The sequence below is a fragment of the Halichoeres trimaculatus genome, unplaced genomic scaffold (genome assembly GCF_033239565.1).
Source record: "Halichoeres trimaculatus isolate MK-OKI-2021-1 unplaced genomic scaffold, fHalTri1.1 fHalTri1_scaffold_2, whole genome shotgun sequence".
NCBI classification, from domain to species: Eukaryota; Metazoa; Chordata; class Actinopteri; order Labriformes; family Labridae; genus Halichoeres; species Halichoeres trimaculatus.
The window spans coordinates 35791466-35801451 of NW_027437180.1; the positions used below are offsets into that span (position 1 = coordinate 35791466).

The 9986-nt window shown below is 40.8% G+C and overlaps 1 protein-coding gene across 1 annotated transcript in view; it reads left to right on the plus strand.

Moving 5' to 3' along the window:
• Positions 1 to 9326, plus strand: part of LOC141805060 (myosin-9-like) — a 36356-nt gene extending 27030 nt beyond the window's left edge. The window contains exons 32-43 of the mRNA XM_074689748.1: positions 1207 to 1359; positions 1470 to 1718; positions 1834 to 2046; positions 2133 to 2345; positions 2431 to 2592; positions 2713 to 2841; positions 4969 to 5057; positions 5183 to 5306; positions 5438 to 5646; positions 5739 to 5847; positions 5960 to 6132; positions 8400 to 9326. Of these exons, the coding sequence (XP_074545849.1) occupies positions 1207 to 1359; positions 1470 to 1718; positions 1834 to 2046; positions 2133 to 2345; positions 2431 to 2592; positions 2713 to 2841; positions 4969 to 5057; positions 5183 to 5306; positions 5438 to 5646; positions 5739 to 5847; positions 5960 to 6132; positions 8400 to 8508 (1932 nt within the window). The 3' untranslated portion in view covers positions 8509 to 9326. The remainder of the gene's footprint in view (positions 1 to 1206; positions 1360 to 1469; positions 1719 to 1833; positions 2047 to 2132; positions 2346 to 2430; positions 2593 to 2712; positions 2842 to 4968; positions 5058 to 5182; positions 5307 to 5437; positions 5647 to 5738; positions 5848 to 5959; positions 6133 to 8399) is intronic.
• The last annotated feature ends 660 nt before the right edge of the window (positions 9327 to 9986 follow it).

The following is a 9986-nucleotide window of genomic DNA, read 5'->3' on the forward strand; positions in this document are numbered from 1 at the left end:
TTTTGGATTGATCCATCAGTTTATTCCCACAGCAGGGGGTTGTTGGTCTCTGGCAGTGATATTTTGGAGATCGAAGACTGAAATGTTTGGAAACCCCTGATCCTAGAAAACACATTTTTTAATGGATTAGGAAGCAGAAATGAATCTCAGAATCTTAGTAAGGGCTGAAACTGATCTAAGGAGAGACGGGATAAATAAATAACTGAATTTTCAAATGTAATTTCACACTTTCAGAAGATATAATTGTCCGTTTAACCTATTTGTTTTATAAAATCGAAAAAAAAAAAGGCTCCTCCGCATTTTGGAAAACTTTACAGGATTAGCACTTCTGAAAACTGCATGTACTTTAACAGACTCTAAATTATTATAGTTTTATCAATGATAACTCTGTAGTTTAATTCAGCCTCACTTTTCTTTTCAAATGTCTATAATGTGGTTTTTATGCAACCACTTTCATGAAAGATGCATCTTAAATACTAAAATAATTATTATCCATGATATTTCAGATGTTCTGTTTTATTTTAAAAAAAAAGAAAGAAAAAACATCAAAAAGCACATTATTTTTTCTTTATTTGTAAGATAAAGTTATTTACTTTAAATTCCTAGGAGAAAAAAAGTGGTGGTTTTATTTTATTATTAATCAATTTCTGATTTCTCAGAGAATTTAATTGCACTGGCTTGAATTTGGGAGTCAAATCTGAGAAAGAGTCTGAATTAAAATACAAGTGTTCCAATCATGTTTATATTATTATTATTATTATTATTATTATTATTATTATTATTATTATTATTATTATTATTATTATTATTATTATTATTATTATTGAATGAATTTTTTGATTAATACTCCAGTTACAGTTTCCATTACAGAATATAAATTTTGTGCGATCACTTTACCAAAAATAAGAATAAATAAACTAACAATTTTTTAAAAAAAACTGCAAATTTCACACATTTTTTCCACAAAGAATAAAAAATTTAACAAACTCTGTTCCAGAAGGAGGAGTAGGCTGAAGCAGAGGATTATTTTTGGCTATCCTATATAATCCATAAAATAACCCAGAATATAAGTGATGGAAATAAGAAACAAAATCATTTTTTTTAAACCCTTCTCTATTTTACTCTACTGAAACAGCAGTAGGGCAAAGTGGGTTGAAGGGAATCTGTTTTCTGATGTTCCTTATTTTTCCTCCTTATTAACTCCAGGAGCTACTCCAGGAGGAGACCCGTCAGAAGTTGTCTCTGTCTACACGCCTGAGGCAGCTGGAGGATGAGCAGAACAGCCTGCGAGAGATGCTGGAGGAAGAGGAGGAGAGCAAGAAGAATGTGGAGAAGCAGGTGGCCTCTCTGCAGGCTCAGGTCAGCGCTCAGATTATTTAACCCAGATTAGTGACATTAGGTGAAAAACTTGTCAGTATCTTCCCCTGATGTTCCTCATCATCATCCTGCACGTGCTCTCGTGTCTCCAGCTGGCAGACATGAAGAAGAAGCTGGAGCAGGAGGCCTTAACCCTGGAGGGGGCAGAGGAGGGCCGCAAGAAGACCCAACGTGAGCTGGACAACATCACGCAGCAGCTGGAGGAGAAGGTGTCTGCCTACGACAAGCTGGACAAGACCAAAACCCGCTTACAGCAGGAGCTGGATGACCTGTTGGTGGACCAGGACCATTTGAGGCAGATCGTCTCCAACCTGGAGAGGAAGCAGAAGAAGTTTGACCAGGTATCACGTCAACTGAGAAAACGTGAAAAAATCCAGTAGCTTTCAGTTTTCGTTAACGTGGCATTGAGTGTATGAAACGTACATCAGACTTCTCTTTCTGGCCTCTCCTTATTAGATGCTGGCCGAGGAGAAAACCATCTCCTCTCAGTATGCGGAGGAGCGCGACAAGGCCGAGGCTGAGGCCAGGGAGAAGGAGACTCGCGCTCTGACTCTGGCCCGTGACCTGGAAACCATGACTGACCTCAAAGACGAGCTGGACCGCACCAACAAGATGCTGAAGGCCGAGATGGAAGATCTGGTTTCCTCCAAGGATGACGTCGGCAAGAGCGTAAGAGATCAGAGCAGGGATGCTTCCACCAAAAACTTAACATGTTATCTGTTCGCTGAACTGACGATAAAACTTCTCTGCCGCAGGTTCATGAGCTGGAGAGGTCAAAGCGTGCGATGGAGCAGCAGCTGGAGGAGATGAGAGTTCAGCTGGAGGAGCTGGAGGACGAGCTGCAGGCCACAGAGGACGCCAAGCTGCGTCTGGAGGTCAACATGCAGGCCATGAAGGCCCAGTTTGACCGAGACCTGCAGGCCAGAGACGAGCAGGGAGAGGAGAGAAGGAAGCAGCTGGTTAAACAGGTAGAGCAGACAAACATCCACACCATACCAAACTATGATGCTGAATTATGGAGGACTGACTTTGACACGGTTTAACCTGCTTCAGGTGCGTGAGATGGAGGTGGAGCTGGAGGATGAACGCAGGCAGCGTTCTCAAGCCCTGTCATCCAAGAAGAAGCTGGAGCTGGATCTGGGAGAGCTGGAGCAGCAGATCGACGCTGCAAACAAGGGTCGGGATGAGGCGCTCAAACAGCTGAAAAAACTCCAGGTACAGTCAAACACCACAGTATCATCAAAGTTTTCACCTGAAACTGCTAAAAAAACAGACTGAGAGGTGTGTCATACTGTGATTTTAATAACTAAAGAGGTCACGTACTCTGCTCCTCAGGCCCTGATGAAAGAGCAGATGAGAGAACTGGACGAGCTGCGTCTGTCCAGAGATGAAGCCGTCAACGGAGCGAAGGAGACCGAGAGGAAGCTGAAGAGCATGGAGGCAGACGCCCTGCGCTTCCAGGAGGTGAGACTTTTTTACACATCGTCTACCTGAATAGATATTTGTTTGTCCAGCCTCATAACTAAAAATATCCGAAGAACAGTTATTAAAACTGTGACTTCTGTGACTTTTTTAATAAGAGGTACTTTCATTTACAGTAGGGATGCACGATATTGGAATTTTTGCCGATATCTGATATGCCGCTGTTTAACAACTGATTTTAGCCAGTACCGGTATTTTTTTGCACGCCTAAGCGCGTAGATTATCAACTCTCTTCTGTATTGGAAGTAGCACATTGTATTATGGCGCATACTCTTATCACATTTGTTATTAAATATTAATTTCTTGAGCAAAATAAGAAAAATATATACTTGAAATTGTATATTTATATATGACAAACAAAAAAATACAGAAGATATATCCTGCTTGAAAGCTGGATGATGTTCCTTCTGAGAAAATCATAACAATACCCATAACCAGGTAAAATTTTGCCATTTTCGCAATTGACATTAAACATAACCTCTGTTTACAAAGAAACATATGAGAAGCGCAACTGTATAACAATTAAACCCAAATTGAATAAACTGGGTTACTTTAGTAAATGGCAAATGTGCCTAAATTAGTCTAACCTGACACGCCAGATGGACAGTTTCATATCTCCGCCACGGAAATATTTCACTAGTCCATCTGGGTCGCAGATTTGCAGATTTGTTTTCAGAGGCGGGACCTTCAAAAAAAATCAGTAGCAAGTAATTGGACGACCGTTCTGATTGACACATTCACCACAGACCAATCCACATCAAGCCATGGTATGACGTAGCTTATGTGCTCTGCTGCAGAGAAACAATAGACTAGACAGCTACAGGAACATAAGAAACAGCTGTGATAATGGCGTTAGACGACTGCTGCCTGTATTGTAAAGTTAACTTATGAATCAAAGGAACGCTGACAACCACGAAAGTCTGCTGACGCCACGTCTGCTTGTCACCATAGACTGTATATAGAGTGGACAGTGTGGATCCGCCATTTATCATTGCACGGTTTTGAAGCCAAAAAACCCCCGTCACAGGCGCCGCCATTGGCAGCAATTGGAGCTAGAGTCTGCGCAGTAGAGACTGTGAGGGATTCTTGGAGAATCTAAGTGGAGCCGGGTGACAAAAATAATAATTATTTTTTTTCTTTTGAGTGTCTCATCTCTCCTTGACTCTACCTCCTGACAAAATTTACAATCCCTAAAAAAAACAAGAGATCAGCAGCTGTCAATCATCGTTAAACGTTACGTTAAACCTTGTTTTTAACCTCTTATAACTAATGAAAATGAAACTTCAGAAAAAAAGAGGACTTGAATACAAGACAGCCAAATGATATATTCAAATCACCATAACAATCGGACATGAGATACATTTCTACGAGGTGTAATAATTTTTTAAAGTTTGACCACAGCCCATCTGGAATGACTGGAAAGCTGGATTTTTTTTTTTACCTATACTGCAGCCAGCCACCAGGGGGAGCAGTTTTTGTGGAGACCTCACTTCAAGCCGAGCAAGATGACATCCATTTTTTTTTTAACTGTCTATGCTCGTCACTTCTGCTGCTCCCGCCTCTCTTCCCTGATTGGGTCGGTCAGAATTTAGCCAAGTGAATTCGTTGGTCAATGGAGCCTGACAAGATGGATCTACAGGATTTCAGAAACTGAATCAGGCAGGGTTTAAAGTAGTCAGCTAATTCACAAAAAGTGCAAAAATTATCTGCAGCTTCAGTCTTTTTTTTTTAACCAGTTTATTATATCGCCAGAATTTGGTGTGTTGGCTGATATCTGATAATGTGTTGATAATATCGTGCAGCCTTAATTTCCAGTCATGAAAGACCAAGAACTGATCATGAAAATAAACAGAGGACACATTTATCAGTAAAATGAGTTAAATTACTCCTATTTATTTTTTAATATATATAGCCACTGAGCTTCGCTAATATGATGTAAATCTGTAACAAAACATTTCCTCCTATGTTTCTGGACACATATCAAAGCAATGGACAATAAACTAAGCGTCGTGTCTCTACGGCAGTGGGTGACGGTGCTCATGGGAAATGGAGTCTTAATCCCTGCTGAATCTGGATAGTCTTCACAGAAGCTGTATCTTTTCCTTCCAGGAGCTGGCCACTGCAGAGAGACTGAAGAGACAAACCCAGATGGAAAGAGACGAGCTGCAGGAAGAGATTAACAGCAGCAACACCAAGAAGTAAAGGGACATTTCCTACTTTTTCAGAAAGTCTTTTTATCTGCAATCCGGCAGGTTTGAATTATAAAACATGTAAATCCCTTTAACTCTTAACCTGTTTCCTCATCCTTGCTCGTTGTTGCCAGTTCTCTGCTGACGGATGAGAAGAGGAGGCTGGAGTCTCGCATCGCCCAGCTGGAGGAGGAGCTGGAGGAGGAGCAGGTCAACAATGAGATGGTCAACGAGCGTATGAAGAGGACAACTCTACAGGTCGGTGGATTATTACGATGTGATCCCAGCAGCTGAAGAGTTATGGTTGTCGTCAGATGATGTGAGGAACTTGATATTCTTTAATATGACCTCTCCATTTCTCCTTTCCTCCTCCATGTGTCTAACATCAGGCTGAGCAGCTGACCACAGAGCTGGCTTCAGAGCGCAGCTCCTCTCAGAGACTGGAGGGGGCCCGCTCTCAACTGGATCGTCAGAACAAGGAGCTGAAACTGAAGCTGCAGGAGCTGGAGGGAACCATCAAGTCCAAGTACAAGTCTTCCATCACCACACTGGAGGCCAAGATCCTTCAACTGGAGGAGCAGCTGGACATCGAGTCGAAGTGAGAGCAGCAGAGTCTCTGAATATCCACGGCAGTCAAAAGAGACTGACTGACTGATTCCTTGCTGCTTGTTTTTATCTCTCTTCCTCCAGGGAGCGTCAGCAGGCCTCCAGGCTCGCCAGGCGCACAGAGAAGAAGTTGAAAGAGGTGCTGCTGCAGGTCGAAGACGAGAGACGCAACGCGGAGCAGTACAAAGACCAGGTCAGCGTCTCCTTCCAACAGCTTCCACCTGTGGTGTATCTCTGCTGATCTACCTGTTTAACTCATGCTGTTTCTGTTTCTTCTTCTTTTTATAAAAACTCTCTGCTCTCAGGCGGAGAAGACAAACAGCCGAATGCGTCAGCTGAAGCGTCAGCTGGAGGAGGCCGAGGAGGAGACGACTCGAGCCAACGCCTACCGCAGGAAGCTGCAGCGGGAGCTGGATGATGCAGCAGAGTCGGCAGACGCCATGAACCGTGAAGTCAGCTCTCTGAAGAGCAAGCTCAGGTAGAGAGCTCCTGAATTTACAGCAAGAGTATGAGAAATGAATCAAAAACAGGCTTTTGTTGGGCACAAAGAGAGCTTCATGAAATAATACTGGATTTGAAAGGAGAGGTTCAAAAATAAGAGAAGAAGACCGCTGGAGTGGCACTTAAACTCAGTGCATCTTTGACTAAACTGTGGGTTGTGTATGCGCCAAGTTAAAGGTCTTTGCACACTCAGTCCGTTTTTTTTCGGATGTGTTTTTTGGATCAGTAGTGTAAATGTGTAGAGAAAATATATCAGAAAGTGTGAGAATGTGGCGTTGCAAGCAGCCTAAAGTGTCTCTGAATTGTCAAACTACCCAGGAAACGAGCTTGGCGGATGCGAATCCTGTCCCTAAAAAAATGACAAACAGACAGAAAGTTTTGGCGTGAGTGTACAAATGTGAAAGACATAAGATGGGATCGAATTTCTCTTGCAACATTCTTCAATTTTCAAAAAAAAAAAAAAAAAAACAGGTTTGGTGTGCAAAGACCTTAAGACAAGAGAAAATTAGTAAAAGAGACAAAATTTAGGTTCCTGGTATTCTAGTCCTCCAATTGAACTCCCCCAACTTTTTAAAAAATTTTGTTCTAGGACTTTTTTCTATTTTCATCGAAAGCCAACATGTTCAAAGCCTTAACTGTATATTTTTGTTTCTTTTTCCTTAATTGCAAAAACTAGGTACTGTCTGTACAGTTTGTTCTACATAGGTTAATAAACTTAATCCATCCTTTCCAGCGTTTATCAAATTTTTCGCTCTCAAATCTCAAAAAAACATTATTTTTTCCCCCCAAAAATGTCATGCTTCATATTTAATTGGTCCACTAGTGTTGGAAGCTATCAACAAAACCATTTTTTGATATATATATTTTTTTTGCAACCAACCTGTGATATTTTAAACATAAAAGCTTTTGGAAAGTCAAAACATTAGGGTGGCACCAATAGACTGTATGAAACATGGACGAAGCCTTCGCGACCCGACACCTGTCTATTCCTGAAACCATGAAATGAAGCCAATCCTTTGATGCAGCCACATTTGTCATGACGCCGGCTGTGAGTCTTTTTTCAAGCAGCTACAGGGGGGCTCGGCGGTCACGTGACCTGATCTGTGCCTCTGATTGGAAAATGAAACAATCCAAATAACTTCTAAACCGCCGAGAAAGAAAAAAATCACTCACCGTTCAGTGTGTGCTGATAGTGAAATCAGCGTTTTAGACCCAAGTTGTTTTTTGAACCAGGATGTAAATATGTTTTTTAGTGCTATAAAAGTCTGTTTTTATGGCTGGGTGTGTAAGTGACTTCCTGTCTTTCTGCAGCCAGCCTCAAGCGGATTCTCGACAAACAGCGACTTAAAGCACTGCCACAAAGGCTTCATTTTCACTGACCAGATGTTGCCCCTTGGAGGCACCCTGCTCATATAGAGTCAAGAAGAAGAGGTCTATTGTGAATTTTAAAACTTTTTCCATGTCGTCTTTTATTGTCATTTAATAATTTTTAAATCTCAGAGCAATCCCTGAGTATATGGTTGCTGTTTGTGCTCTCAGTTCCACATTGTCTCCATCAGTCTGTCTGTCTTTTTCTACAGCATATTTTTTTAATAAGTTCACACCAGTCATCCTATTGAAACCTCAGCTTAACGTCAGTAAAAATGATGTTTTCTGAAAACTGGTTTCTGAAAACATCATCTCCGGTAAAAGGAGTTTTCAGTTCTCAAACATCACAGCTGAATGACAGGGGCTCATTCTGATCGGTTGGCACGGGTTTTCAACTGGAAAATCACTGATAAATATGAGTTTGGCATGCTTCGAGTTGCATTTATCAGGGTGTTTGCCCGCTGTGTGTGGACGAAAGTATTTTTAAAAAACAAATGAGAGGTGATATTTGTTTTTGAAAATGCCTGGCTATGTGTGTTAAAGGCCTGAGTGCTGGTGTAATAAAATGTCTGACCCCGTTTTTCCAGTTTAACTCTCTTTTGGCATTGAAAAGTTATCTTCACCTTCCCACTGTTCTTTGATTTAATGATGTTTTTGAAGCTCTTTGTTGAGCTTTGAGATTGTTCTGTAGCCAGGTTTAGACCTCTATGTTGAAGTGAAGACTCATACTGTATTGGATCTCGATCTTGCTTTCTCCTGAGGGAGTCCTCCAACTTTAAGGATTTACTCTTTGTCTTTTTAAAGATAGCTCTGTTGATTTTCTATGATGTACCTGTGAACTCATCTCACTTGACTTACTCTTTCCTTGTTTTACAGACGTGGAGACCTACCCTTCAACATCCGTCGCACCATGAACCGCTCAGGTCTGGACAGCGACGAGGAGGTGGACGTGCAGCCTGAAACTCCTGAGCCTGCAGCCGAGTGAACCGCGCAGATTTAGATATTTAAAGATAATCATTAGCCAAGCAAGCCATCGAATAATAAGACTTTTTCCCTGAGAGGATTGAGCCTTGTTTTCTCCTCCTACCGTAGCCTTACGCTTTGTGAATGGATGCATTTATATTTGGCCAAATAATCTTTTCCACCTCATTCAGTTTGAGGAGTTTTCTAAAGATGTTTTACACTTACTTTTTGCTCTATTTTTCTACTTAATTGGTAAATAATATAAAGTATTGCTCTTGTAATCAGCTGTTTTATTTGTACTTCAGGTTGATGTGCTGTTACTGAACCGTTATGGGGGACACTGGACATTTTATGCTTTTTTTGCACACAGGTATGGGTCTTTGAGAGATTTTATGCAGCTCATGTTTGCTCGTGTCGGTATAAATCTGTGCATTTGTACTGAGCGCTCTTCACTTTGACATGCTTTCATACTATTACCTCAACCAGTTTTGCACAATGCCAACACACACACACATAAAACAAAGTGAATTGGTGGGTGGAAACACCGCGATGTTTGGTGAACAAGTTGTTCCATCACTTCTGATGTCTTGGTTGATGAATCTTTCCTCACGGTTTCTTTATTTGTTGTTAACGGTGGTGGGTTATCATATCCTCGATGTATTCTTTATGCCACGCTTTGCACCACATGTATGGTTTTCTTTAGTACATTAGCCTCTATGTTTCTTTCCACAGTTGAATCCCTTTATGCTTTAGATTTAGTATAAACCCTCACACTGTATCATTGCGTACAGGCCAGATTTGTTGCCATTTCAATACGATCCTCTGTTTTAACAAATGCCTTAATGCAATAAAATGAAAAACTTTGAAACTGGTTTGACTTCTTTGCCTCACGTGCATCCCCATAAGAAGAAACCGTGTTCCTTCTGTAACTGTGAAACTGCAAAAACTAAAATCTTATCAAGTGTTTTTGTCTTATTAAGAGTAGAAAATGTCTTTTTAGACTTAATTTGAGCCACATTTACCTGATTAGATCAAAAAATGTCTTGTTTCAAGTTATGTGAAGACAAAAATGAGGTCTGAATTGCTTGTAACAAGTTAAAAAAAACCTGCGAATGAAACAAGAGAAAAGTGACATGCATTAAGACACTAGTTTGGTTTTAAGCAAATTTTCTGGTAATTTAGTCTTTTTCCAGATTCTTTTCACTTTTTACAAGCAATTCACACCTCATTTTTGTCTTTAAACAACTTGAAACATTTTTCTGGACTGATGAGTTGAATGTGGCTCATATAAAGTGTAATAAGACAAAGATACTTGATAAGATTTTTTTCTTTGAGTGTCCTTTTGGAAAATCTTTGACATTTGTGGATTTCTGGCTAATAAAGTGGAGAAGACTGGCTGTCCTCTAGACGCCTACCACCTACTACAAACAATTCAAAGCTCTTCTTCTGGCTTTCAAAACATTGACAAGAACAGCTCTTGCCTACCTGGGGTCCCTCATC